A 25,216-nucleotide genomic window follows, 5' to 3' on the forward strand; every position below is an offset into this window, starting at 1 on the left:
CGCCCGCTCTTGCGGTCCGCGCCGCGACCCAAAGCCGCCCGGCGCGCTCAGCGCCTCCAGCGAAGTTAAAATTCCCACTGCTGCCTCCACCCTGCTCCCAGGGGCTGCCTTCGTCCCTCGAGCGTGGCCCGAGGCGCCACCGCCGGCGCCTTTAGCACAGGCTCGCATTTAACACCTCACGGCCATTTTCCACGTGTGCGGTGGGGTTTTTACTTCTAGTTTAAAATACGCAACTGTGGTCGCGCTCGTACTCTGATGAAGGACGTTCTGGYTGTACACCAGGCACAAACCCACCGCCGCAAACGTGAAAGAGGAATTGCRGTAAGTGCCCAACTAGTGAGCAGGCCAGCCTGGAATCGAGATGGACAAGGATGAACCTGGTCTGCCGATTCCCACGCTGCATTCAAGCAATCTCTTAACAGCTTTGCTTTGCTCACAGGTGTCCTGGCTCTCACATATACTACTACATGATACAGAAAAAGACAGTCCCTCTTGTTTTTCAGGATTTTCAGCCTGATTTTTCAGCCTTCCAGGAATTTAGATCTCTTAGCTTTGTTCCTTGGAGCAAAATCTGTAAGCCTGGTGTTAGTGCCTCAGCGCCCAGGCAGCACAGGTAGTTAATGAAGTGCCAAAACTCAACACACCAACAGTGAACATACCAAGAGGGAAGCTTCCAAACACTAGGATGTGCCCCTTTCCGGGCAGGAAACACCTCCCAGCCTGACATCTCCTGAGAAAACAACTCACAAGCTGCTTTATTTAAAGGGCAGAGAATAGATCATGGTTTTAGCTACAGTTAGAGGAGGGGGTGGTGGCTGCATCCTTCTGCTGAACAACCCAAGATTCAGGACCTTCAGGTGGGAGAATAAGCTGTCCTGTGTTGTGAGTACCCTACTCCTAAAAACATTTCTGCATTGCCTCCAATACCTGCTTAATGTAATAACATTGGAGTTTTGGAGCAGGAATCACACCCTGGAACAGCTCCTTTTGTCTCCCTAAGTAATTGGTCTAGAGTCACACATGGAAAATAGGACAACACAGATTATCCTGTCTGGTCTAGGAGAGATACGAAGACCAGAACTGCCCACGGAGCATTTATTCACCAAGCTACCTGTTCAAACCCTGTACACCCTCTCTCCAAGATGCAAAATGAGAGGTGGATGTACCCTAAGGACACAGCAGCTGGGGGCAACTTTCACCCTTGGGAGGAAAAAAGAGGATGAAATCTGAATCCATTCTAGCGGAGGAAGGAAAYGAACCAGGCTCTTTCCCATTTTTGTGAAGTCTCTGACTTCATCCACTTTGGGTGCAAAAGGAGGCGCTGCCACTGTCTCGGCTAGGTAGCRCACAGGGCGGGGGGAACAGCCTGAGGATTCCCAGCAGGCCGAGGACAGACCAGTTGCTCGGTCCCRCACAAGACCAAAGTGCTCTGGACAAGAACAGAAACAAACTTTTAGGTATTRCTAATGTCCAAGACGCTTCAGACTTAGGTGACAGCTGTACAGAGCTTTTCTAGATCTCTTTAGGAGCCTACATCGCACTGAAATTTGGGGTGATCCAGYCCTGGAGCTTCTCAGCTCTCATTGTAGAGAGCACTGATAGCACTTAGATATTTTAGGCACACACATGTAGTTACACATTTCAAAGTAATGTTATGATGTAAGCCAAAACAGCATTTGAGTGATATGTTTCATTACAGACAAAAGCATTGATTTACAAACACATACAGCAAGTCTATCCAAAAGAAAAAGGGCTTCACACATATGAAAGCAACGAGAAAAACTACTTTGAAGAGCAGACCTTCTTCTACTGCACCACAGAATAGGGCAGCTTGAGTTTCAGGACTACAGAATTAAGGCTGGAGAAACTGTGGATTGATGAAATCATTTCCCAGTGCAGTCAAAAGTAGTCTGCAGAAGGACTCCATATCACTTCACTGGAAAGTGACACATGGCATTTTGGGACTACTGTTATTTTTGGCTTTTTGTTTGTCGCCTTCTTTGTATATGCAAGTTCCTGATTCACATTCGAAAGATGACACAAGTCATCTTAGATGCACACTCATATAAGCTAAAGATGTCATTGAAACCAACTCCAGTAATGTGTTAGTATTAGAAGTTARTATTTCAAGGAAGCAACTAAGGACACTCCRTAAGTGCTAGGTCTGTTCAAGTGTCTAAAATTGCACAACATTTAATTCATACCTAAAACATTACCTCTGGAAGCTGAAGCACTAGAAACATTTTTTTCTTTAAAATAGACATAGATATTTATATTTCCCTAACACTGATGTCTCCTGAGCACCAGATAACACCCTTGAAATACAACACACACCGATAAAGTCAATTACATAGTATATGTTCATGGGATCCAACACTTTGGTGGATCTGATGGGTAACAAAATAAATACATAGATTTAAGTTAAATTCCTTTGAGAACACAATGAGCATCCACACCCAGGACCTCATATATGCAGAGCAACATGATGTTCCATTTTTTCTCCTAAAAGAAAACAACAAACTTCAAAACTCATCCAGAAACCACAAAAATGACACAAAAGAGGGTTAAAACCGAACAGAAGTCCAGCAAGCACAGGCAGAGCCAAGGACTGCAAAGGCCACGTCGTGCTCCCAGCTATGCCAGTGTAAATACAAAAATCACTTCACCGACCTCTGTGTGGATCTCCTCACAGTTTGCTAGCTTAATTCTGTATGTTSAGACCTTTGAGTTTCCCAAGTCTCCATAAACACCACCTTCAAAAAGCCCCATTTCTGTAGAACGTCTAATATATTATGTGACAAATGCTGCAGAGAAAACCTTTCCCTTACCATTTCTTCCGCACACAAGAACAACAAAAAACACGAAAGCAAGCAAGCAAAAAAGTAAGTTTAATAGCTCTAACACACAACTACCATAAACAGCCCTGGATACAGCAGCCCACAGTCGCCACCCCGCAGAGCCACCCAGGGCTCATCTAGGAGCAAAACCCTCCTCCTTCCATGCCAGCTATAAACCAACCACAAGTTCATGGGRTGCTCACCGCAATGCCAATGACCAAAAAAGTTCCAAAAAGCTTCAGATCTCGCTGCAAATGCCCAAGACCTTAATCTKCAGTGGGTTTTTATACGAAAATTGAAGACCAACAGGCCCTTGCAAGAGCTGTACTACAACTGTTTGCAAATACTCATTTATGCCTCCCACCATACAAGTAGTAGCCAATGAGTTGGTTTTGAATCATTTGAGGAGGGGGGATGATCTGAAGTCTTGTGTCCTCACGCTAGTATGTCCTTCAGTTGTGTTTCTTAGTTTCACAGGAGAAAACATCTTGGCTTATAGCCTATTACAGGAAAAAAAAAAGGGCGGGTGGAGGTTCTTAGGCAAAACATGAAGTGTAAGGCACAAGAAACAGTATTGCTAGCTGTTGAGAAATTTAACCTCAATTTTCATTTATCCACATTTTTTATTTTTATAGCGCTCAAAATACAGTTGGTTATTTGTATGGAAAAATAAAAAACATGTGGTCCTTGTCTCAGAGAGCTTGCATTGTAACTGGCTATGTTAAGGCTAATTGATATTCAAAATATGACAGCTCGCTAGCCTCTAGAAGGGAAATTTTAAGAAAGTCTCACCACTGGACTGTTTCTGTTTGCATGCTTGGGGGTTTTCTTTGGAGGGCAAGGTAAGGCTGCCTGTGCTCGTAGCCCTCTCCCAGGGCTCCCCACGCGTGCCCCTCTGGAATACCTTTTCCAAATGCACGCCATCAACCAGAGGTTGAGTTCGACGGGCACAGAGCTGTCTGTGAAACACTTACAAGGTAGCATTTGTTTGGTGAGCAGCCGTATTAGAGCAGATTTTATGCATTTGCAGTTTATTTGCAGACTGATCATTTAAAAGTCATTTCTATACGCAAAAAGATTCCCACTATTAGAGAAGGTTCCATCAAACACCAAACCACAGAGCAACATATCTGTWTTTACTGCTCTGAACTCATTTTTATGAACTTTCTTTATAACCTTGTAGAATTTAGAGGTTACTATATATCTGTAGGGGATAAAGCCCTCTCATCCAGATGGTTCTCAAATTCAGGTATGGGCTTTACAATGGAGTTATACTGTATCAATTAGTGCACCACAGAGTAGGTTCACATAGCATTAAGCATGCTGTATCTGAATTCAAAATACACAAAGTGGTAACTAAACATGAGAGAGCAGCAAAGCAGAAAACAGCTAAGGAAATCTGTTGATACTATTGCAATATTAATTATTAAATTATATGTATTATTACAAATTATTAAAAGAGATATTAATAGCAGCTTAGAAATCAGTCTTAAAACAGTTTGCCTACCTACTATATTAAAAAAATATATATATTTTTCATCTCTCAATCCTAAGTCATTGTTTCCATTTCTCTCAGAAATGTCCTCTGTTTTATTTTGATTTCTATTCACTTAATACATTAACGTTTTATTGTGCATGACCCAGGTTTGAGACTCTACGCTGGAACATCTATTTGCTCAGAACAATCTGTGATCACTGAGGGTTTATTGTTTTTTTTCCTGAATGGAAACACTTATCTAAGCTTGTTTTTAGAAATGGTATCTTGGAGGCCAGGTTTAGAATTGACATTATCCTTTAAACACAAAAAAAGTGAAAGGCCAGTTTTTACCCTCCCTCAAATTCAAGGATGATTTTCAGCAAGACCTCAATCCACTATGCAGAGCCAGGCATTTTTTCCCCGATAATCTTTCATGTGCCAAAAAAGAAATCCTTTACAAAGATATAGTATCTTAAAAATAAGTACTCACCCTTATATTTCTAATTAAATTCCATTCTTCTCCCTCCTCAGGGTGGAGCCAGTTTTCTCAGGTCTTAACCTTCCTCTAGGGTTGTGCAACCGAAGGCAAACTTTTTCGCAGAATCGAAGACTGTTCTGATTTTTTCTTCCCCTGTCTGGTCCAAGGGTCAGCGTTTCTGCCAGTATCCTAAGGTCATTTTTACTCCCAAGAAATATTTTGACAAGAAAACTATTTTTAACTGTGTTAAGCTCTGCTGAGTGTAAAATGTTACACCGGGAGCTCGGCAGCCTAAGGGAACAGAGCTACCAAAGGGGTTTGTCCTGCTTGCACGCGAACAGCGATCTGAATCTTTYGGCAACGAGACTCCCTACACACAGTACACGATGCACATCTCATTATAAACCTGAAGGGTCACCAGATATTTCAAAAATGCACTTAAAAAATGCCAGCCGCTAGCTAGAGACAGCACGGCGCTGCGGCGGGCCGCGAGGGCTCTGCRCCCGGCGCCTCTCGCCCGGCGCTCCCCACGCCCCGTGCACGGCTCAGGAGGACGATTACCCAACACGCACCTACCAGGCAAGGTCAGGCTGGCCAGCGGCTCAACCATCCCATCACTGTTTTGCAGAGGGAGGCGGCGAGTCCCCAGGACTTTACTCTTGGCTCCACGCGCAGAGCAGCRCCCTGAGCTGGAGCGAAGGCAACCACCGCGGGCCATCTGCTCCTAGACGGCATCTCCAGTACTTGGACGCTCGTGTCCACCTCTGCTGGAAGCAACACAAGCTCTGGCATGCTGGACGTTCAGAGCAGCCCGAGGAGCAGCGTGCTTCACCTCTCTGCAAGCAGTCTTGAGCAACAGAGAGGGGTGCACGAGCTCTCTGTTCAGGGGTTAGCTTTCCCCTAGGAAATACACTGCCCACATGTCTGCTCACTAGGAAATATCAAGGTAACATTTTTCTCTTCTCAAACTACAGGAAAACATAGGTGACACTAGAGGCTGCCCGCCTCCAGCAACTCATGCTCCAACGCGAAGTCATTTTATATTACTCTCCCCAGTGTCCTAAACCAGGACTGCAGACTTTGTTTCACACAAACATCATTTTTCATTTGATGCTCGAATAGCTTCCATTAATGCAATAAAATGTGCTCCATTCCCTCTGATATTCAAAGAAGCCCAAATGCTGTTTGCTTTTCAAACATCACCAAGCATCCTGCATTTTATCTCTGTTGACTACCCAGTGTCAAAATGCACCATACTCCCATCACTTATTAATGTTGCAAGAGTCTTCCTTAAAACATACATGAGATTTAGGAAATATTTTGTTCCAGCAATCCTCTGACTATTCTCTGCAGTCAGAAGAACAGTTTTATTTCACAGACTGGATTTAATATACAGAAACATACTGAATCTGTTTCCAAATATTTTCTTTCTAAAACTATTATGAAAGCCATTGCCAAAATGCGTTCGTTTCTCTTTAAGTATGAAACCTAATTTGGATTTCTTGACCCAGATCCTCTTAACACTCAGGCTCAGTTTTGCTTGCTAAAGCAATCTGCAGGCTCCAACTAATACAAATTTAATCTGCAAGTCTTCTTGCTTGGGTTGGATGGGTCCAGTGTGTCTTTGTTACAGTCTCCACCTCATGTGTCGGTGGCATCTGGTACTCATTGCAGGATCTTGGGCATGATGCTTAAGGCACTCCATGGGCAGGATCTTTCTTGTATTTCTGATCTGGTTTGCATTTACCCTAGAATATTCCTGTTTCTTGTTGGATCTGAGATTTATGACTGGTCCATAGCTTCATGTTAATTTTTTGGAGCTGTAGTGTTTTCTAATGGACAAATCYATGACAGCTTACCACATTTGAGAACATATACTGCAGTCCAATTCTCCTTCTGCATAGTCATAAACCAACAGTTACTTTTTTTTAGTTAATTGAATTACCTTTGCATAATACTTCTATATACGAAAAAATCAGAAACCACTCCTATATCCCCTAATATTGGGGATTCACCCCCACAGTGACTGCATAAAATGTCTGAAAAAGAATGTAAATAATTTAAGGGGTCAAAAATAATGTCCTTTGACTGTACCAAATAGAATGGGTATTACGAACAACAGAAACTCTTCCTCTGTTTCAGGTTTTCATTTGGTACAGACTTTCTTGAGGATCAGGAACAGTTTTTGTCATCAATTGAAAGAAAAGGGGGGAGGGAATCAGATCTCAGTGTAATACAGGAACATTTTGATCAATTGGCATAATCTAAAGGTTAAAAGTTCCAATATGTAGCTGACCTAGGGAAAAATGAGAGATAGTAAGTTTAAAATTTAAATATTCAATCAGGCAGATGAACCATTTCTCCAGGACACAATCTTCAGGTTTCTCTGATGAATGCCAAAGAATAAGCAGGCAGTAAAATGTCTCTGCGATCTAAACTCTCAGCCTCACCTCATATCCACCTTTTTTGCCACATTCCCTGCACGAACATAGTCCTCAAAAGAGATGTCTGGCAAACCCCAGAAAAAGAAGTCATCAGGTGAGAACGGCAGCAGCAGCAGCACGAAAACCCTGAACCTCCAAATTCCCGAAGGTCCAGGCRAGCCCCATAGGTTTGCCCCCAGCAGGCCACCCCAGGATGCCCAATATTGCTGCCCATAGAAGAGAGAATCTGGGGGGCTGGGATGGGGGACACATGCCCAGTCTTACCAGACTGTTCCTACTGTGCAAGTATGTAACTATAGGAAAAATTATATGGTTCTATTTAATCTTGTTTTTCTTTTTCTTGTATGCTTATCTTGATACTGATACTGTCTTCTCCTCAGTTCAGTTGCTTTCCAGGAGCCTGCTTAGACTTACAAAAGAGTACTCACCAAAAACTAGTTGTACTGAACAGGATACCATTTCATTGCCACAAACACGTTTTCCTAGAGTGTGTTTTCCTAGAGGGGCTCTTTTTTCCCCAGGAGACGTGCATTCCACATGCAGAGCCTCACTGCTTGACTTTTGCCGTCAAGACTTTTGCAGCTCTAAAAGATAAGCAGGTGATGTTATAATATACAAAGTTTTACAAAAATGTGTGTACTTCTCCTGTCAGGGAGCAATTGCTCCAACCAAAAATTGGCAGCTCCAGAAGCCTTGGCTTTGAACCTTCTTACCTCACCAAGAGCCCAAATACCGTATCTGGAAATCAAACTTCAGCTGCACGTTGGCTGGAACACTATGACAAAAACAAAGTTTTTTTTTCCCCCTCAAAGCTTGCACTAGGAACAGAGACAGACAGTGTTTTGGCCTCAAGGCCTTGGAAAAATAGAGTTCAGTTTTTCCATTCTGCAACTATTCCAGAAATACCCTACAGGTATACAAGTCTTCTCACTTGTTTACACCGACATCTCTAAGAACCACTTGGGATGACTGGACAGTAGCTAAATTCATAACCAGGAGGGTATCTCATATGGTAGGACTTATCTGTATTGCTAAAAATGCAGGTCTGCAGAAGCAGACATTTTAAAAGAATTTGAGCTCTTACGAAACCGCTCTTACTTTGTAATCCTCCAGCAGACAARCGGGTACCTGGAAAGAAACGCCCCACAGTAATAGCAGCATATAATAGTGCCTTTCCCCTAGAAGGCTCCGAGCACCTGCACAAAACAAGCTGCTGTCATCACCTCCCTGTCATAGGTGATGTGACTTGGTCATAGTGAGGAGAAAAGGCTTGACCAGGACCTAACATTTCTTAAATTCACACGTGATACCCATTAGGCTGTAAGACCTTGACAGGAGCATGGTAGCTAGCTCTAAGTCATATAAGGCTTGTGTAAAAATAAATTACAAATAAGCGATTTAAAATAAAAGCATCCAGAGGAGAAAAAGAACTTTTAAGTTCAACACATTCAGCAGTGCCCCTGGGCAGTGAGCACAGCTTGCTGCAGAGAGCAAAACAGCCTATAGACAAACAGCAAGTGTCGCTCATCTGCATGAGGCAGAAGTTTAAACTGAATTTAAGTCATTTATATTGGGTGCATGCTGGATTCTTCTCTAAGCTGCACCAGTGTATGACTTGGTATATGACGAGGTATGTGGCCTCTTGCAAAGGAGATGACTTAGTTTCACCAAGAGTAGCATGACTCCACAGATTTAGTATACAGCCACTGGATCCCAAGTGTCCTCTGTGTAGGCTAAGGATTGCATAAACAAGGAATATGCCTCCTCGTATTCTTTAGCACTATTTTCGATATCATCATTAAGTGACAGAATATCCTCAAGTCTGCAAAAGCCACAGGCAGTAGAATATGGGACTTGACACCTGGATTCAGGATTAGTTTCCTTGGTTATTATTGCTGGCTGAATAGTTTTAACAGATATATTTATCTAATTTAATTACATATTAGTCTTTTGACTGCACTTTTGATTACCATTTAGCCAGCCAGAATTAATGAAACTGCCTTCCAAATCCTCAAAAGGATCCTCAACTCTAAACCCTTCTTCTTCCATAAAATTATTTCTACCATTTTGTCTTTTTACCTCTTCATTGTTTTCCAAACTCTTCTGAAGTGCATCTCTCTCAAGACAGATGCTTATTTCTGTACTAACTTGCCTGAAATCTCTTTTACTAGATGATGCCCCTTAAACTCACTTCCCCAGATTATGATTTGATTCCTGGGTCACTAGAGAAAGCATGAGTCACAAAATAATTTTAATAATGCGCTGAGATTCTGACCYTCTCATACACTATTTAAAACATAGTCCATTTATAAGCAAAGTCCTGTAGTAAACCCTATTGACTTTGAATTTCACACATCAGCCATTAACTTTTGTGCTACTTGGCATTCATACTTTAACTATTATTTCTTTCTCCACAGCATAACTGGAGAATTATTGAAATCCAATTTATCTTAACCATATAGTTCATCCCAATGAAATTGGACAGTTTACTAAATTTTCTGCTCTGCTGTATATACCACTTGATTTCTGAATGCAGGCAAGGACCTAAAAACTCACTGAGAAGACAGTTTTTTATGTTATTAGGCAAGATATAGAATAGCAGGAGGAAATTTTGAAGATAGAGCTTTTAAGTTTCTATACAGGCAAACTGGAAGTAATTCCGCTGGAGACCACAGTGCTACGTTACTGCCAGCGGCCTCAGACACCGGTTTCCTAGCTTTGTTTTTCTGCACAATAAAGCTGCTCCTTAGACCACTCCGCAGCAGGCAAGAAAGAGAGAAGGAGCAGGAGGGGATCAAGCGACGAACCCTCAGCGGTTTGCTCGGGACCCGCAGCTACGCGAGCGTGTCTCTTCCAGGGCTGTGCACGCACAGCTATCACAGCGCAGAGTGAATCAGCCTCCCCACGCACCCACACCCCCAGGCAGAGCTCCTTCCAGCTGAAGGCAAAGAAACCCCCACCTCAATTCAGCATTAAGCTCTTAGACAGCTCACAGCCCTCTGCTCAGCGAGATGCAAACATGAACCCCAATCCAAGGCGTTCATGACTACATGGTTCAAACCCAAAGCAATTCATCAGGTCCATGGGACCAGAGAAGGGAAACTGAGAATATTTAGCTGCCACCAGCGTCTCTACAAAACTGGGCTTCTACCCCTCTTTCCTAGCAACTTAAATTATACAAAACTCTTCCCAYGTTTCTGTTAGGACAGTGTTTAAATCCATGAAAAAGGCCTGTTCAGCCAGCAGCTGAATTAAAAAGCTGTTCTCACCTGTTGAACTTGCAAAGGCTACAGCAGAGCTGTGTCCTCCCGTTGAGCTACGACTCCCATTACTCCAAAGCAGAGGGCAAATCCTGCTTGCTGTGCTTGATGATGGWGGCTTGGAAGCCAACATAACTACTGCTCTTCCCCCTTCCCCCGCAACAGGCCCTTGTTTTCAAATAGGGCACTCTGGGGAGTAAGTGTTTTACTTGAATTAATTGCTTTTCCTGTTCGGGGAAAAACAAACAAACAGGTTTATTCATTTAGAAAACTTGGCAACGGCTGATCACCAGTTACTTTTTTGGAACACATATTTTTACAAAGAATTTCAACCCACAAATTCAGTAAATATGTGGGATTTGCAAGTTAATCCAATAAAGCCATTATGCTGATGCTCTAGAGGACTAGTTATCATCAAGAGGGGAAAGAAGCCAACTCCTAAAAGGATTTCCCTAATGCCATTTTCATGTTGGAAGTCGATAGCAAATTTCACTTTTAATAGTAGCCAGTTTAGAGGAAGGGAACTAATATAATGATAGAGACAACAAAAAAGAAGTTTGTGCTCATGTAAGCATGTTTCAAATTATACATCTGAGCTTTGAGGAAAAACAAAACAGCTCTTTCATCTGTATTTGCCATTTTTATACTGCAGAGAAAGGAAATAAGAGACGATATCCTTTAAGATCAATTATTAAGGGCCAGTGCAACCTTCTTTGATTTGTACTAATTCTAGGAGCTGTTTATATGGACAATTAACTTGAAAATTGGGCTGTTATTTACATCTATTAACCAAGCTGTATAAATAATAAATTTGAGAATACCCAAATTCCYAGGGAAATAAGGTAGCAACACAAAACCCTCCTGCTTCCAAGGTCATACGCATCACTGAATTGGTATTCAGATTTATCTTCTGCACTTAAGTTCTGRCTATAAACATAAGCTACAGCCAGTGGTGACTCCTCCACTGTCAAAGGACTGGATTATACTCTCTTTTGTGACAGTTTAAGTAAGAGTACCAGCTGAAAGCCATACAAGTTGCACAGGTGTAACAAGAGCATCAGGTCTTCCTGAACAGCTCCCTCTCTGCATTCCGGCATACAGGAATCTGTCCTGAATGCAAACAGTATTCACGTGCTCCAGTTACGTGTGAATAGGTCCAAGAAACAATTACAGTAGCTGTATTGCAAGCATGCACATCCTGAAGAGCCCGCAGAGAAAGACTTTTCACTGCCATTTTCTGAMATCTTCGATAAGGCAAGCTAGACTGCCCATTGACATAACCCCCAAAACACTTAAAATATTTATATGACATTGCCCCCTAGAGGAAACTGAGGAAAATCTAAGTTTTWGGGGAATTTTGTACAGGTGCAAATAGGAAACCTGGTGTTTCAACGGAACAGTTAATGTGTTAGCAACCATTTTCAGTAAGAACTTCACACACCAGATCGGCTTTGTTTACCATCACTCCAAACTTTCGAGAAGGAATTTCACGGCCTCTTGCTCATGCTGCTTAGCTCTCCGGCTGTGAGAGGGGCTCAACGTTCAGGTGGTACCACAAAATTTAGGGGTTACACCCATGTCTGGGCTTTTCTCATCGCTACCGTAACAAAAATAGCACAGATTATGAAAAATCCGCAGGCAATTAGTAACTCTTCAGTTATTACAGCACAAAGATAGGCTGGTCAATATATATGAGGATGAGAAGGACATCACCGATTCTTTATTTTTCCCCCTCCATCAGACAGTTATTTTGCTAGCCTACACCCATTCCAGCGCTCAAGTAATGGACCAGAAAAACAGTCAAAACCATCATTCTAAGTTCAGCTTATCTGCTACTAATTTTGCCTATTCTTTTTCAGAAGTCCAGCTTTCTATAATATCTACTTAGGGAAGATGTGAAAAAACAGATTTCAGCATCATTCTAAACAATAGAAAAGCGCATCTTAGCCATCAGCAGAAAAACAAACCTCGTCTTTCAGATTTCAACGATTCTTTCGTCTGTGCGCAATTTGAAAAAGCTTGAACACGTTTTCTGTCTACCCCCTAGCTTTTCACAGATGGTCTTATTAAAGAGCCTTCAATCTGGCTGGGTTTCTAGAGTTTCAGATGCTCTAGAATGAAGTTTACTGCTAATAATCACATTTACCCACTCTTTTCCTGTCTCAGTAGGTACAAGTTATCTTCCTGAGCTGCCCCAATCTTAAATACTTCCAGCAGTTCCTGCCAAGTTATCTTTTTCTTGATGCAGGCCTGTGACAAGAGCTTCCCTTTGGAGGCCCAGACATTTGGAAGCCCAAATCTGCTGGGTTTTATATATTTCCTACAGAGAAAGCAGTGAGAACAGGCAGTGATGTTAAAGTGCCTGCAATTGAAATGCAAGCCCTTCCCATCTTAGCCTACACTTCATAGAAAAGAGACAAGAAAATAAGCTTCAAGGAGCATGTGCTAATGCTCTGAGCCTGGAGGCAAGTGTCACATCTGATAAGAGCAGCAATGGGTTTTTCACAGAAAAAAAGAAAAGGCCTAAAGGCCCTAAAGCCATTTGCCACTGCAGCCACCCCTGGTGTTATAGACCTGCTTCTCGCTGATCAGACCTCCATTTCTTATATTTATCCTCCCCTTGTGTTCCTAGATAGCACACTCAAGCTGACAAGCTGCGTCTCAAAGGCTGACATCAAGCACAGCCTCTCCATGTGGAACTATTACTGGGTCATTATTACAAGAAAAAGATTTCAATGAAGAGTGAAGAAGCTGTTGCCATACTTTTCCAGGACACATGCCACATCAGCCTGTACAGGTGAAAAAGGAGAACCTGCCCTGTATCTCCAGAGCTTGGTAATCTGACTCCAATCAGCTCTTCCTCCTGCAGCGGCTCAGTGCTTCCACCTCAAAGATCATTCTTGAGCACACAAGCTGCTTTTTAAAAAAAACTTCGGCCTCCCAGAATATTAAGAGCAGTTCCTTCACATTTACAGATTAGAAGAGACACTGAATGACYGAACATTGCAAATTGGTGTGTAATGGCACAGGCATTATAGGAAGAACAACAGGCACAAAATGTTCCTTGCTTGGCTTTTTGAGCATCTATTATTGATGGCTAAAACACTGTTCTATGCTAGCAAATGCACTTCTGGAGAGTTTGTGTAAATTACTACTTTTACAACCAAAATCCTCACCTGCTCTTTAGCTGGGCAGTAGAAAATAGTGACCCTACTTTATGCATTACAGAAGTTCACCAGTGAGTAAGTTCTGATTCATTCCAACTGCATTCTCAGGTGACCTTACAGCATGGGATGCTTGCTGCATTCAGGACAAAATACCACTCAGGAAGGAAAATGGCTCAACTTGGCGGCACTTTGGCTTTAGGGATAACTGACAAGACTAATTCACCAAACCAGAAGACTATTCTCACCATGGATCAATAAGGAAGAAAGAGCTCCCCTCCCAAACAGTGAATTTATTCTCTTGTAATTGCAGCACAAATGGAACACCCATTTAAGTAGTGATGTACACTACACATTTGACAAGATACCTCCTTCTAAGCTCATTATGGAATGAAAACAGRTAAAATATTTCAGAGGTAAAGGAGCAGATTGTCTTAAAGTTTTTATACTTTCTAAGGCAACACTACCAACCTGTAGACTATTTTTCAAATCTGATACAATCTCTTAGATCTACAGAAGGAAAGACACATGTAACTAGGTGACATCTCCAGGGATATCTGCAGCCAACACTCCCCAGGCCTGGCCTTGCACACTTTCTGCAGAGAGAGACCAGCTCTCTTTCATTTCCCCCAAAGTTCAGAAGGGATAGTGTGTAGAAGGTTACAACAAGCCTATCGCTCCCAAAATTTTGGAACAAACATATGAATATGTATATAGGACATAAGCCATTTAAATTAGTGGGAGTCTCTCCATTRTCTTCTGTGGCTTTTAGATAAAAGAGAGCTGAGCAAAAAGACAAAGAAGATGCAAAAATAAGCMGGAAGAAGGGTTTGTAAAGCTAGTGCACGTCAAGAAGCCAGTTGTAGCAGTGGGATGCCACAAATAACCATCACCACACAGGAATGGGCTGTGCCCCAGCAGAAGCTGGATTCTATGCAGGGAAGTTGAGTGGGAAGGCAGGAGCCAGAGGCTGCAGAAGCAAAACTGAGTGAACCCACTCTCAGATTAACGAAGCAGAGGTGACAAACAAGCTAAATGATTTCTGTTGAGTCTAGGGATTAGTGACCTTCTGCTTAAGTCTTTTGCTTTTGAGAGGGGATTTGGGATAAAGCTCATTTCTTCAACGCAAATTATTTCTCAACACAGGTGGCTAAGTCTGTCCACACCCTTCCTGAGGAGTTAAGGGAAAGACAAACATCTCCATTTATTTCTTAGTCCTGTTATAGTCTGAGGACGAGGTGGGCCATATATCCACTACTGCAGTGAAATACAGTGGCCACACTCAGAGAAGGCTCCATGCTCCAACATACATGGGTTTAGGAGCATAATGAGGTTTACACCATGTCTAAAGTACATTATACATTCATTGGCTTCCTCTCATTTCACAYGGGTTGATCACACGTTTGCTGTCTCCCAAGTTATGGAAGCTCAATTCAAAGAAAAAAACCCCCAGCCAAAATTCCTACATGCTGTTTATTTTCCATCCTCACTGCTCTCCTGCCAGGCAGCTTGGAGGACACATCAGCATACGCGACTCATCCATGCCCACAGTGGGCACCAGGACTCAGGCCTCTGTACACTGAACAACCATTTTGCAGCATGAAGACTGTTAGCATGGTAAGAAAATTAAAACTAATTGAACTCTGTAAAATGTTGGGGGTATACTTCAGTCCACTTAAGATAAATCTATTCCCTATGATTGTATTTGGTGGCTCCACTCTCCAAGATCACGGTGTTTGTTTTCTGCTGTTTAGTCAGCCCTGTTAATATTTTAACAAAGCTCCCACAAAAATGTTTGCCCCTTGGCCAATGTCCAGGATACATTTCCATTTGTTTTCCTATTAAGGCAAAAATATTTTCTTATGAACATAACCAAGAGAAGGACCTAGTAACACCAGGCAAAGCAGCTGCTTACACTGAGCAGCACTTTTTGTTGGCAGCATTTTTGCTTTGGGAAGGAGGTGAGGAAACAAAGTAAAATAGAGCAATCAATCTGTGCAAGCTATGCGCCCACAAGGAAGGAGGAGGAAAAGAGAGAAAGCTTTCTGTGATGACTGGGGATAGTTTTCTTGGAGGAGAGTTTTCCTAAATAGGGATGTAAAAAGATGACTGCTCTGCCAAGTAGAGAACAAATCCACCATAAATTCCAGAGAAACTCAAGTCCATCACAGGCACAGAAATCTCAAAACTTCCCCTTCTCTACCACCACATGATGCTTTCATATGGAAGAGTGAATAATGAAGGCAACCCTAACACCTAACCCTACTGAAGAACAGATTTATTGCTAAAGCCTTAAACTGAGGGCCCTAGTTGATGAGTAGAAGTAGCATAGCCTAGGTCAGCAGACAGGGTATGGCTTGTCACCCCCTGGCACAGGAATCACAAATCTGTACATTGAGRATAAACCACTACAATTTGTCGGGCGTCATTTCAAAGTTAATCTTGCTCATCATGCCCAAGCTGTGCCATCCTCACTCATCAGAGTATCTGCAAGCATTTTGAATGCATCACTGAGTAACATAGCATTATAAAACCTTGCAGATGCTCCAGAGACAACCACAGCCCCAAACAGCAGGGAAAAAGTGACTATGGCAAGGACATCTAGCCTATTGTAATGACACTTCACCACAGCGTGGAAGGAAGCTGTACCCCACATACAAAATGCAAATTTGGAGCACTGCACTTTGATATCAAAGGATGTCCACACTTTTGTCAGAGTGCTTCTTCCCAACAAGAACATCTTCATATGGCACATGTAGGGGAGAAGCAGGTTATAATTAAAAATAACAATAATAAATTTAAAAAAAATCATTCAGTTCAAACTTCAGGGGAAGCTTGAAAAAAAGTTCATTGAAAGATTCCTCTTCAGAAACATCAATGTTTTCTATCCACAGTATCAGATTTCTCTCCTCACCACTTGAGTAGCTCTACTCAAAAGTAGTATAGGTCCAAGTCCTTCATTCCAGTCCACACTACAGATGTGCCAATCGATGCTCACCCTGCACACAGAGATCCCAAGGATATGGCCAGGAAGAAGAAGAACCTCTTGAAGACCACCGGCTAGAGCAGAATTTGGCTCTGGATACAACCAGAGACTGCATATTGCATTCCCAGCACCAATAGAAACGGTTTCAATACAGATCCTGAAGGGTTCAAACAAGCAAGCACAAGGCCCAGGACTGTCATTGACTGTAGCAACAAGAAGTGCAAAGTGCTTTGTGTGTTTTGAGACACGTACTTTGGTCTTTAGAAGTTCAGTAGAAGTTCACCGTCATGCTCTGTAATCACCTGCTAGCCCTTGGAGCTAGGAATGTATTTGGGACATCTGGAAGTACTATGTGCAAGATGCTTCTCAGAACGGCACTGGACATTACCTTCATTTTTACAACTATATTGACACGTGTATGTGACATGCAGTAGCAGCAAGCACTCACGAAAGATCTCAGCAGTGCCAGAAATCACTAACTTCATGTAAGGTCAAAGCTTTACCTTTAGGAGTTACACCTAAAACTCACTCTCCATTGCAAGTCTGATTTCTGAAGATCTTTCTCAACTTCTTCAGAAGAAAAAAATGATTTCCTTGACATTCTGCATGCCATATCTCGTGCTGGGGAGGAGTCCCAGAAATTCCCCCAGGACACTGGCTGAGGAGGAAAGACTAAGAAAAGGCCATGCAAAGGTACAGCTGTCAGAACAGTTCTCTGTTCACCTTTTGGAAGCTACTTCACATTGTAGGCTAAAAAGCAGCCAGCCAGTTTTTTGGCTGTATTTCCACACAYTGTGATGTTTGGACATTTTTGGAGATGAGGAACATGGTATTTTGAAGTAGCAGTTGGGTTTCCTCAATGACAGAATTATACCATCTCCTGTTTATATCACACTGTCATCATTTGGAATATATCTTACTTTATTTTCTTCAAAACCAGTTCAAATCTGAAAATCTCTTCAGCACTGATATTAAAGATTAGATGTATATGGTAGCTGTATCCAAGCATTGCAGCTATGCTCGATGCAATTCATAATCAAGTATTTCAAATTGGAGGGGATTCATGACAAAATAATTCTTTAGCAATCCTCCCAGGACTTCCTCGKAGAAGTCCCACTCAGTCATGCTCAAGAAATGAAGGATTCGTCTGTCATCTGCAAGACTACCAACAGCCTCCCTCCAGAAAATGAATAATAGCCCAAAATGAAAGGAGTAGTTGCAAAATACACAGGAAGTTGTTGTCAGGGGGAAAATAATCCATGTGTTTTTGAAAAGCAGTTTTATAGACAGAAGATAAATAAATATGCAGAGTTTTGACTAACCTTTATTTAGTACTCCAATACAGCTCATTTCCCTGCAATTGTATTTGATAGACGTGCACAATTTGCTAACTCTGAAGAGAGCAATAATTTTCCTTCAGTCACTAACATCACCAAAAATATCACCACCTACATCATTACTCTTATGTAATAATAAGCTGTTAAGCAAAGAGCTTTGATGATTATATTAATATATAATCTTTCTCTAAATGAAAGAAAAAAAAAGAAACAAGATCAGCAATAATTAACCTGTTTCTGCTGTACACATGGCAATCAGGTGGAACTTAAATAAATGGTATTTTTTTAAAAAAGTAAATCAGATTCAGCTTCCATAAAAGGGAATGACAGACTACCAGCAGCAGCCTGCACTCCCACGACGGTGAGTGCTTCTCTTCTGCACGGGCGCTGACCCCATTACCTCTTTGAGGGCTGAGGACACTTAGGCACAGTAGCTGCCAAAATCAGGTGCCCCCTGCACAGACATGGCAGAAGAGAGCCTACTTGAGGTGCAAATCCAATCACTGACTGTGAAAAGGGGGATGGAGTGGAGAGGGATAACAGGATAATTTGATTTTTAAAGTTGCTTCACCACAAAGAGTCTCCCCACACGCACTTGGTTGTCTAGGAGGGCCTGCATGGTGGGATGGAGCTCCGCTGGGCTGYGAGGTGACCACCTGAGGCCTGGGCACGTGATCACATTTCTACTGACCCTGCTGCAAGGGCAGTAACTTCCAGGAAAGAGGCAGAATCATGAGACCCTCTGCTCAGCGCCTGGAGTCCTGAAGCAAATGCCRAATCCCCCACAGTTACAGAACTAAATCAAGAGATACCCTAAAAATCTTAGGGCAGACTGCAACACGCTCACCAGGCAAGATGGGCTGCCCTAACATACTTGGTGGGTGTGGAATGAGCATAAAACCAGTGCTTTTGCTTGCCCAATCCAACYGGGTGCCAACAGGACCTACAGACAAAATGTTAATTTCACTAATTCCAGCACAACTACATCATGCAGAAATCACAGCACTCAAACCCCTTTGTATCTGCCAGAACTGTTTCTTGCACAGCCAGCAAATAATTACGCAGGCAGGCATACAACCAGGACTACGCAGTATTTCTGTCTGTATCTCCATTCGGTGCTGTCCTGCACCGACACCTCGAAGAACCAAGGGGAAAGGGCTCTGCTAGTGTGGCAGTAATACTTGGGAAAACTGTTTCAAAGCATCAACTTTCCTAAAATGCAAACTGACACTGTCTTTCAACTGATKTAAAAAATATCTCTGTTTTGATAATGCCGATAGAGAAACCAGAAGGATGCCCAAAGCCTCCTGGACCCAAGCAGACATACAGGGTGGGACACAGCTGTTGTGGCAACCAGCCAGATTTCTGAGAAGTAAAACCAACCTCTCCAAACTGAAAGAGTCCTCAAGATCCCAAACTGTCATCTACCAACATCACCATGGTCAAATAGTGGCTGTCAGTAAGCTAGGAAGAAAGCTGTGGATGCTGAAAATACATCAGGTTCTGACTAAGAGATGTCCAATTTAGGCCCAAATTTAGGAYACAGAACATTCTAAATCAGGATCATAAGAACAACAAAACTGGCCACATGCCACCAAATTGTAGGAACTCTACCTTTATGATAGCAAAAAAATAACCTGGAGTAAGGAAAAAGGAGCACGTGGTTCTCGTTAGCAACAGTCACAGCTTGGTGGTCCAGTAACAGAGCTTCCAGAAAGGAACAAACCYAAAATGAAGCCTTCAGATACYYAATSRWKTYSRAMWYSATTRRGTATTAGCTTTCTTTTTGCATTAATAACAGCATAGCATTAATTCCGGCTTCTGCAACTGACTCCCTTGGATTTTAGGAATGGAGACTTCCGCAAACAGCATGCTGTTTTTTCCACCCCCCCCCCAAAAAAAAAAGGGGGGGGGGAGGTGCCACTGATCAGAGAGTTTATAGTCACAGTATCAGTATTTATTCACATAGAGGCTTGAAATTAGAGGCCTGTTATCACACCTGCAATGCAGAAGCTGAATTCAAAGAGGATGTTTAAGAGAGGTCAACTCAGCAGGTCCAGGTGAACTGACTGTTTAACCAACTACCTTTCCCAGCACCCAGAGATTGAAGAGTACTACTTTTATTTACTGCTTGCATTATTTACTGCTTCTTCTTTGTCCATCCAAGAGCATTTTGCAAGCTAATGTGCAAACACAGAGTAAGACTCGAATGCTGCACAGAACCACCAGCAGTCAGAGCACAGAGAGAAAGCTGCAGCAAAATGGGGTATCATGAGGCTCATTCTTGGAAGAGGGAATTGGGAAAYGCCAGGTGACTTCTACAAAGTCAGAAGCATGCAGTAGAATCAGGAGTAACGGTTGCCCCAAACTGCTGTCACAGGTAGGCTTCAGGGTGGAGGATGTTTGCTACCTTCTGGCAGCAAAGGCCACGCACTCTGCCACGTTGCAATTATCACATTACCCCCTCGAATCAAGGCTGTTGGGCTTTGCATTCTGACAACTTAAGCAGCAGACAAAAAAACAGTTAGTCTCATTACCAGTGCTATATTCTTACTGAAATTTGTAAAGACTCAGCTTCCTCCCTCCCTCCCAGTATTCAGGGGAAAATACGGCTTATTTCAGTTAAAATCTATTATTTGTCCCTGTTGTAGATTTTACTTGCTGGACCATTTCTCTTTTGCAGTAAAATACCACTCCCGAGACCCACAAAGTATGCTGGATTCTTCAGGCTGCAGATCAAGCCACTACRAGTTTTCTTTTACAGAAGACCCACTCAACCAGTGCTCTGTTTCCAAAACTGTCCATCCCTGAACTGCACCCTTCAGCAAGAGGGTGGGAATTTTAYGCCCTCAAGTACATTGCAACCTCAAGTATGAACTAACATTTGCATCTTTATCAGAGAAAGCGTTTTGCCTTTGCAAAGTGAATTCTGAGCAAGTTTCCTGGCCCACAAAAAACAAGCCTGGGTCAGTAACCAATTTTACAGTATGCAACATTTGGGGGCGAGGGGTGGGGAAGGGCAGTATAGGGAAAGGGAGAATAATTTACATCATTACAAATACATTCATTTCTGATCTGAACTCTTAAAGGCTTCAGGTTTTCTGGACAGGAGACACCAAAACCGGGAAAAGAGCAAAATGAAATAAAAATCAAAGCAAATTTGTTAACATGAAGCTATTTCCACCTGGAAAACACAAAAATGTCTTGCTCTGAAAAAGTCTCAGACACCATTTAGCTGTCAAGAAAGCTTCCCTCAGTCAAAATGATTCAACAAAAATAAGATACATCTCCAAAAAAATCCTGCAGTGCTACTAAGCCTGTGTTCGTTTTACTAGAAGAAAAGCCTTATCCAAAACCAGAAAAAAATCCTGGTTTAGTGAAGACCTTCTGCTGCTTCTGACGTGGCATTGTTTGACACAATGACCCCTGAAAATTTTCCAGTAAATATGCAGGCAACAAATGTAGGCCTACTAATTAATTTACTTTTGTATTTTCTATAGACCCACAAGAAGGAGCCCCCAGCTCTCCTGGGGGCTGGCAAAGCAGAGGTCAAAACTGCTGCTCTCACAAATCGGGATCAGCCACAACGTACTCCATGGGTCATGACGCACAGCGGATCAGCAGCTGTTACTTCATACTTACCTTGCCCCACTGACATCCACGCCAACCATCAACTGTCCATTCAGGGAAAGGACCTCATCCTTCAGTCGCACTCTCCCGCACTTCCCTGCTGGGCTGTTTTTCTTCAAGTCCGTCACCCAGATACATCCAACATCAAGCACTGGACCTTTATGACCCTTTCTCTTTTTTCCTCCCCGCCGTTTCTCTCCATAGTCTCCCAAAGCAGGGATGTTCCCAAAACTCAGACCGAGAACCTCAGTTTTTCTCATCTCCTGGGCTAAGTAAGCTGTGCAGATCTCCATGTCTAAAGTACTGGAACCACTTTGCTGCAGTTTACTCTCATCCACAGAGAAGTTCAGCTGGATGTACTCTCTCAGCTTCTGGATGGCTGAACGACACAGGCTCTGCTCAGGACCCTCCACCTCCTCCCGCAGGCTGTTCTGCAGCCACTGGCACARGAGGGGGAGGAAGAGCCCCGCGTTCTCTTGGGTGATGGGCATCGTGGCCACCCACACGTCCCGTCATGGGAAGAGCTGCTTCCAGCATCTGCTCCACAAGCCTTCACTAACCAACCTGCTGGGGTCTGGGTAGCCTTCTGCTTCCCCCAGGACCATGCTGGAGGAGGGATCAAAACTGAAAACAAGCCCCTAACCCATTTAATCTTACAGTGGTTGGACTCCACTAACCATGCTGTTTGGCAAAGCACAGCTGAGGCAGGCTGGTTTGTTATGAACACCTGCAGAGGGGTCAGCAGACGGAAGTAGCAGCGAGTTTCTCCAGTGGCTTTTACAGCTATCCAGTTGCATGTGCCACTGGGACTCCACGCTCCACCAGGAGCRATGTCTTCTTCCTGCCACGGTCAGCTGCAGCAGCTTGCCCTGAAAGGAAAAGACAATACAGTTAATAATGCCATCAACACTGGCCAAGTCTGGACTGCAGGCAGGAGCTCAGGATCCGTACTTTCACAGCCAAGGCCCGTTTCCTTCTGCTATCTACCACTTGAGGGCACCAATTGCCCTTCTCAGCAAGGGAATAAAAGGTCACCATTAGCTCCCAGTCTCCCTAGTGAAGACAAAATTTATGAACTGTGCAACCACAAATGCCACAGCTCTAAGCCCAACACCAACACAGAGCAGTCCCYGACAGACAGCTGAACATCTGCCCCCTTCTGCTCAGAGAAAGGCTGAAGAGGCACRCCTTAACACCGTAGCCTCACTGTCAACTGAAGCTGGTTGACACTGCTGCTGCTGAAGATGTTTTTACCCTCTTCCATAACTGCTTTGGGGCTTGGTTTATTTTAATCTGCCTCAGTCCCCTGATCTGGTTCCCCATCAGGTAGCATGAGGGATGGATCAATGGAAAAGGTAGTAGCAAACATGAAGGGGTAAAATAAGCAGTGGTCTCTAATTGGCAGTAGTAGATCACAGTAGCTTAAACCTACCCTGCAAGTAAAGCATCAACAACACTGTGCTGTCAGTGACTCAGTAAAACCAGTTGTTAAGCTGCAAGTCTGTTCCCAAACCAGCCCCATGAGCTATCTTCAGCACATCCTTCTTCCCACAGTTGCTGCTCTTTCTCCTAAGACTGCTACCACCCACATGTGACTTGGTGGCTAGCCCCTTTCTCCATCCCTCTGCCTTCACAGGCAAACCTGGAAATGGCTTTTTTCTTTACAGAGAGAGTGAAGGAAAGCCTCCAGCAGCCTCCTGCCCCTTTGCACTGCCCCAGAATGACTCAGCTGTGCATACACCCTGCCTTGGACAGTCACCCAGAGGTCCTAAATGACCTCTGGAAGCCATCCATGAGCTGTTTTGTGCCTCTGCTCCCCCTGTGTCTACAGAATATGCTCACCTTCTTCCCACGGATCCTTAGAGCTGAGCAGGTGAGTTTCTGAATTTCTAGCAAATTCAAGGAAGGAGCTGCATATAGATAGGGCAGAAAGAGCCAGGGGACAGCAGACAAAAATATGAGAAGGTGGTCATTCTAGGATCATGAGGCCCATTCCCAAGGAAACAAGGAAAAATCCTGCAATGAGTCAAGTCTGGCTGTTTGGTTTCTTTTGGGGAGTAATATTCTARCAGCATATGCTGCTCAGTGAACTATGCTGTAGGAAGGTAAAAGAAGGTTACAGCTTAGAGTCTGCAGACTACACGTCTCCAGCTTACTGCTGCACCATAGGGAGGATGTGAGACTCAACTTGGGCAGAGCAGCCAGTAGCAACAGTCCCTGACCTYGAGAGCAGGGGTATTAACAGAGACTCTCACAAGATGCAACAGGCAGAGCCAAAGTGTCACAGAAACACTGCCAATGTTTGCCCACCAACCTGGCTGCATGGCACTAACTAGACAGACAAGAATGACCATGAGGAGAGAGACGACAGAGTTAACTGACAATGGCCCAGGAGGGCTCTGGCATCATCTTCAGCAAGAGGATGATGTTCCACAAATGGCTAAACAAAGGGAGAAACTGGCCCACTACTTAATGAGAGGTTTTGGCTCAGAGTAGTATATAGAGAGGACACACACACAAGAACAGAACAGAACAGAACAGAAAAGAAAAGCAGCCCAAACACAGAAGCAGCCTGGACACAGCTCAAAGCAGCAGTGGTAATGAGGTCAGAGAGGGACTGGGAAGTGGTATTAAATTGTTTGAATATCTTAGACATCTAGTGCAAGATTGSCAAGTAGATTACTTTTAACACAGGACCTAGGTCTTAATTAAGATCTCAGGTTTAATACAAGTCAAATGTGGGTTTTTTTTTTTTATTGGCGTAACTGTTAGCTGTTGAAATAAGACATACTACTGGGATACAGATATAAGAGGTATAGCCTATTCAGAAAAGGCTGGCTGAGAAAACAGAGGTAGCATCACTTTTTATACCAAGAGCTGACGTGTGTTTGSTTCAATGTCCAGAACACAGAAGGAGGTAGACCTGTTAAATTCTTCAGTTAATAATTAGAGGAAAAAACATGGRAGAAAGTAGGAAGAAATGGCTGGGGAGGACAAAGAAAACCCCCAAACTAAGATGAAATGGATCAGGCTACCCGATAACAACTGACTTGATGGTAATGGGAGAGCATAAGCACCAGATACCTGCTACAAAGCAAAGCAGTTCAAGACAGACAGTCCTTGTGCCTTAGGAACAATATTCTCCTAYACCTGATGGGTCAAATAATCGTTAGTGGCAAAGTGTTTCCAGACCTGACTGTACCCAAAAAGAATAACTTGTTGAGGGAAGAAGGCAGAAGGAAAGTCACACAGGAGTGACTGGGAATGATGGAATCTGCCATATGCAAAGACTTGGGAACAGCAAAATAGAAACACCGACCTCAGTACATACAGAAAACTGCCAGGTAGGATTTCATGAAGTAAAGTTTAAAGGAAAAAGAAATCAAGGTGAACTGTAGTTTTGCGAAGAAACAATATGTTGTGCTCAAAAGGCACAAGCACAAAAACATCTCAATGCAGAAGAAGGATCAGAAGACTTGGCAACATCACGAGCTTTTCATTTATCTCAAAGACAAGAAAGCACACCAGAAGGTTACTGAGCGTGAGTTAAAGAACAGAGTGAATACACAGGCAAAAATATTAGAAACATAAGAGCATAAAAAT

General features: G+C 43.1%; 1 protein-coding gene across 3 annotated transcripts in view; it reads right to left on the reverse strand.

The window, feature by feature from the left end:
* Positions 1–22,433, reverse strand: part of PDZD2 (PDZ domain containing 2) — a 143,062-nt gene extending 120,629 nt beyond the window's left edge. For 2 of the 3 annotated variants that reach the window (XM_085326291.1, XM_085326290.1), the window contains exon 1: positions 21,626–22,433. In XM_085326291.1, coding sequence (XP_085182417.1) covers positions 21,626–22,104 — 479 coding nt within the window. In that variant the 5' untranslated portion in view covers positions 22,105–22,433. The remainder of the gene's footprint in view (positions 1–21,625) is intronic. The other variant, XM_085326292.1, reaches the window with a different exon arrangement.
* Positions 22,434–25,216: the final 2,783 nt, after the last annotated feature.

This window comes from Rhea americana, unplaced genomic scaffold, assembly GCF_003343005.1.
Source record: "Rhea americana isolate MKP2758 unplaced genomic scaffold, rheAme1 scaffold_13, whole genome shotgun sequence".
In the NCBI taxonomy this organism is placed as follows: Eukaryota; Metazoa; Chordata; class Aves; order Rheiformes; family Rheidae; genus Rhea; species Rhea americana.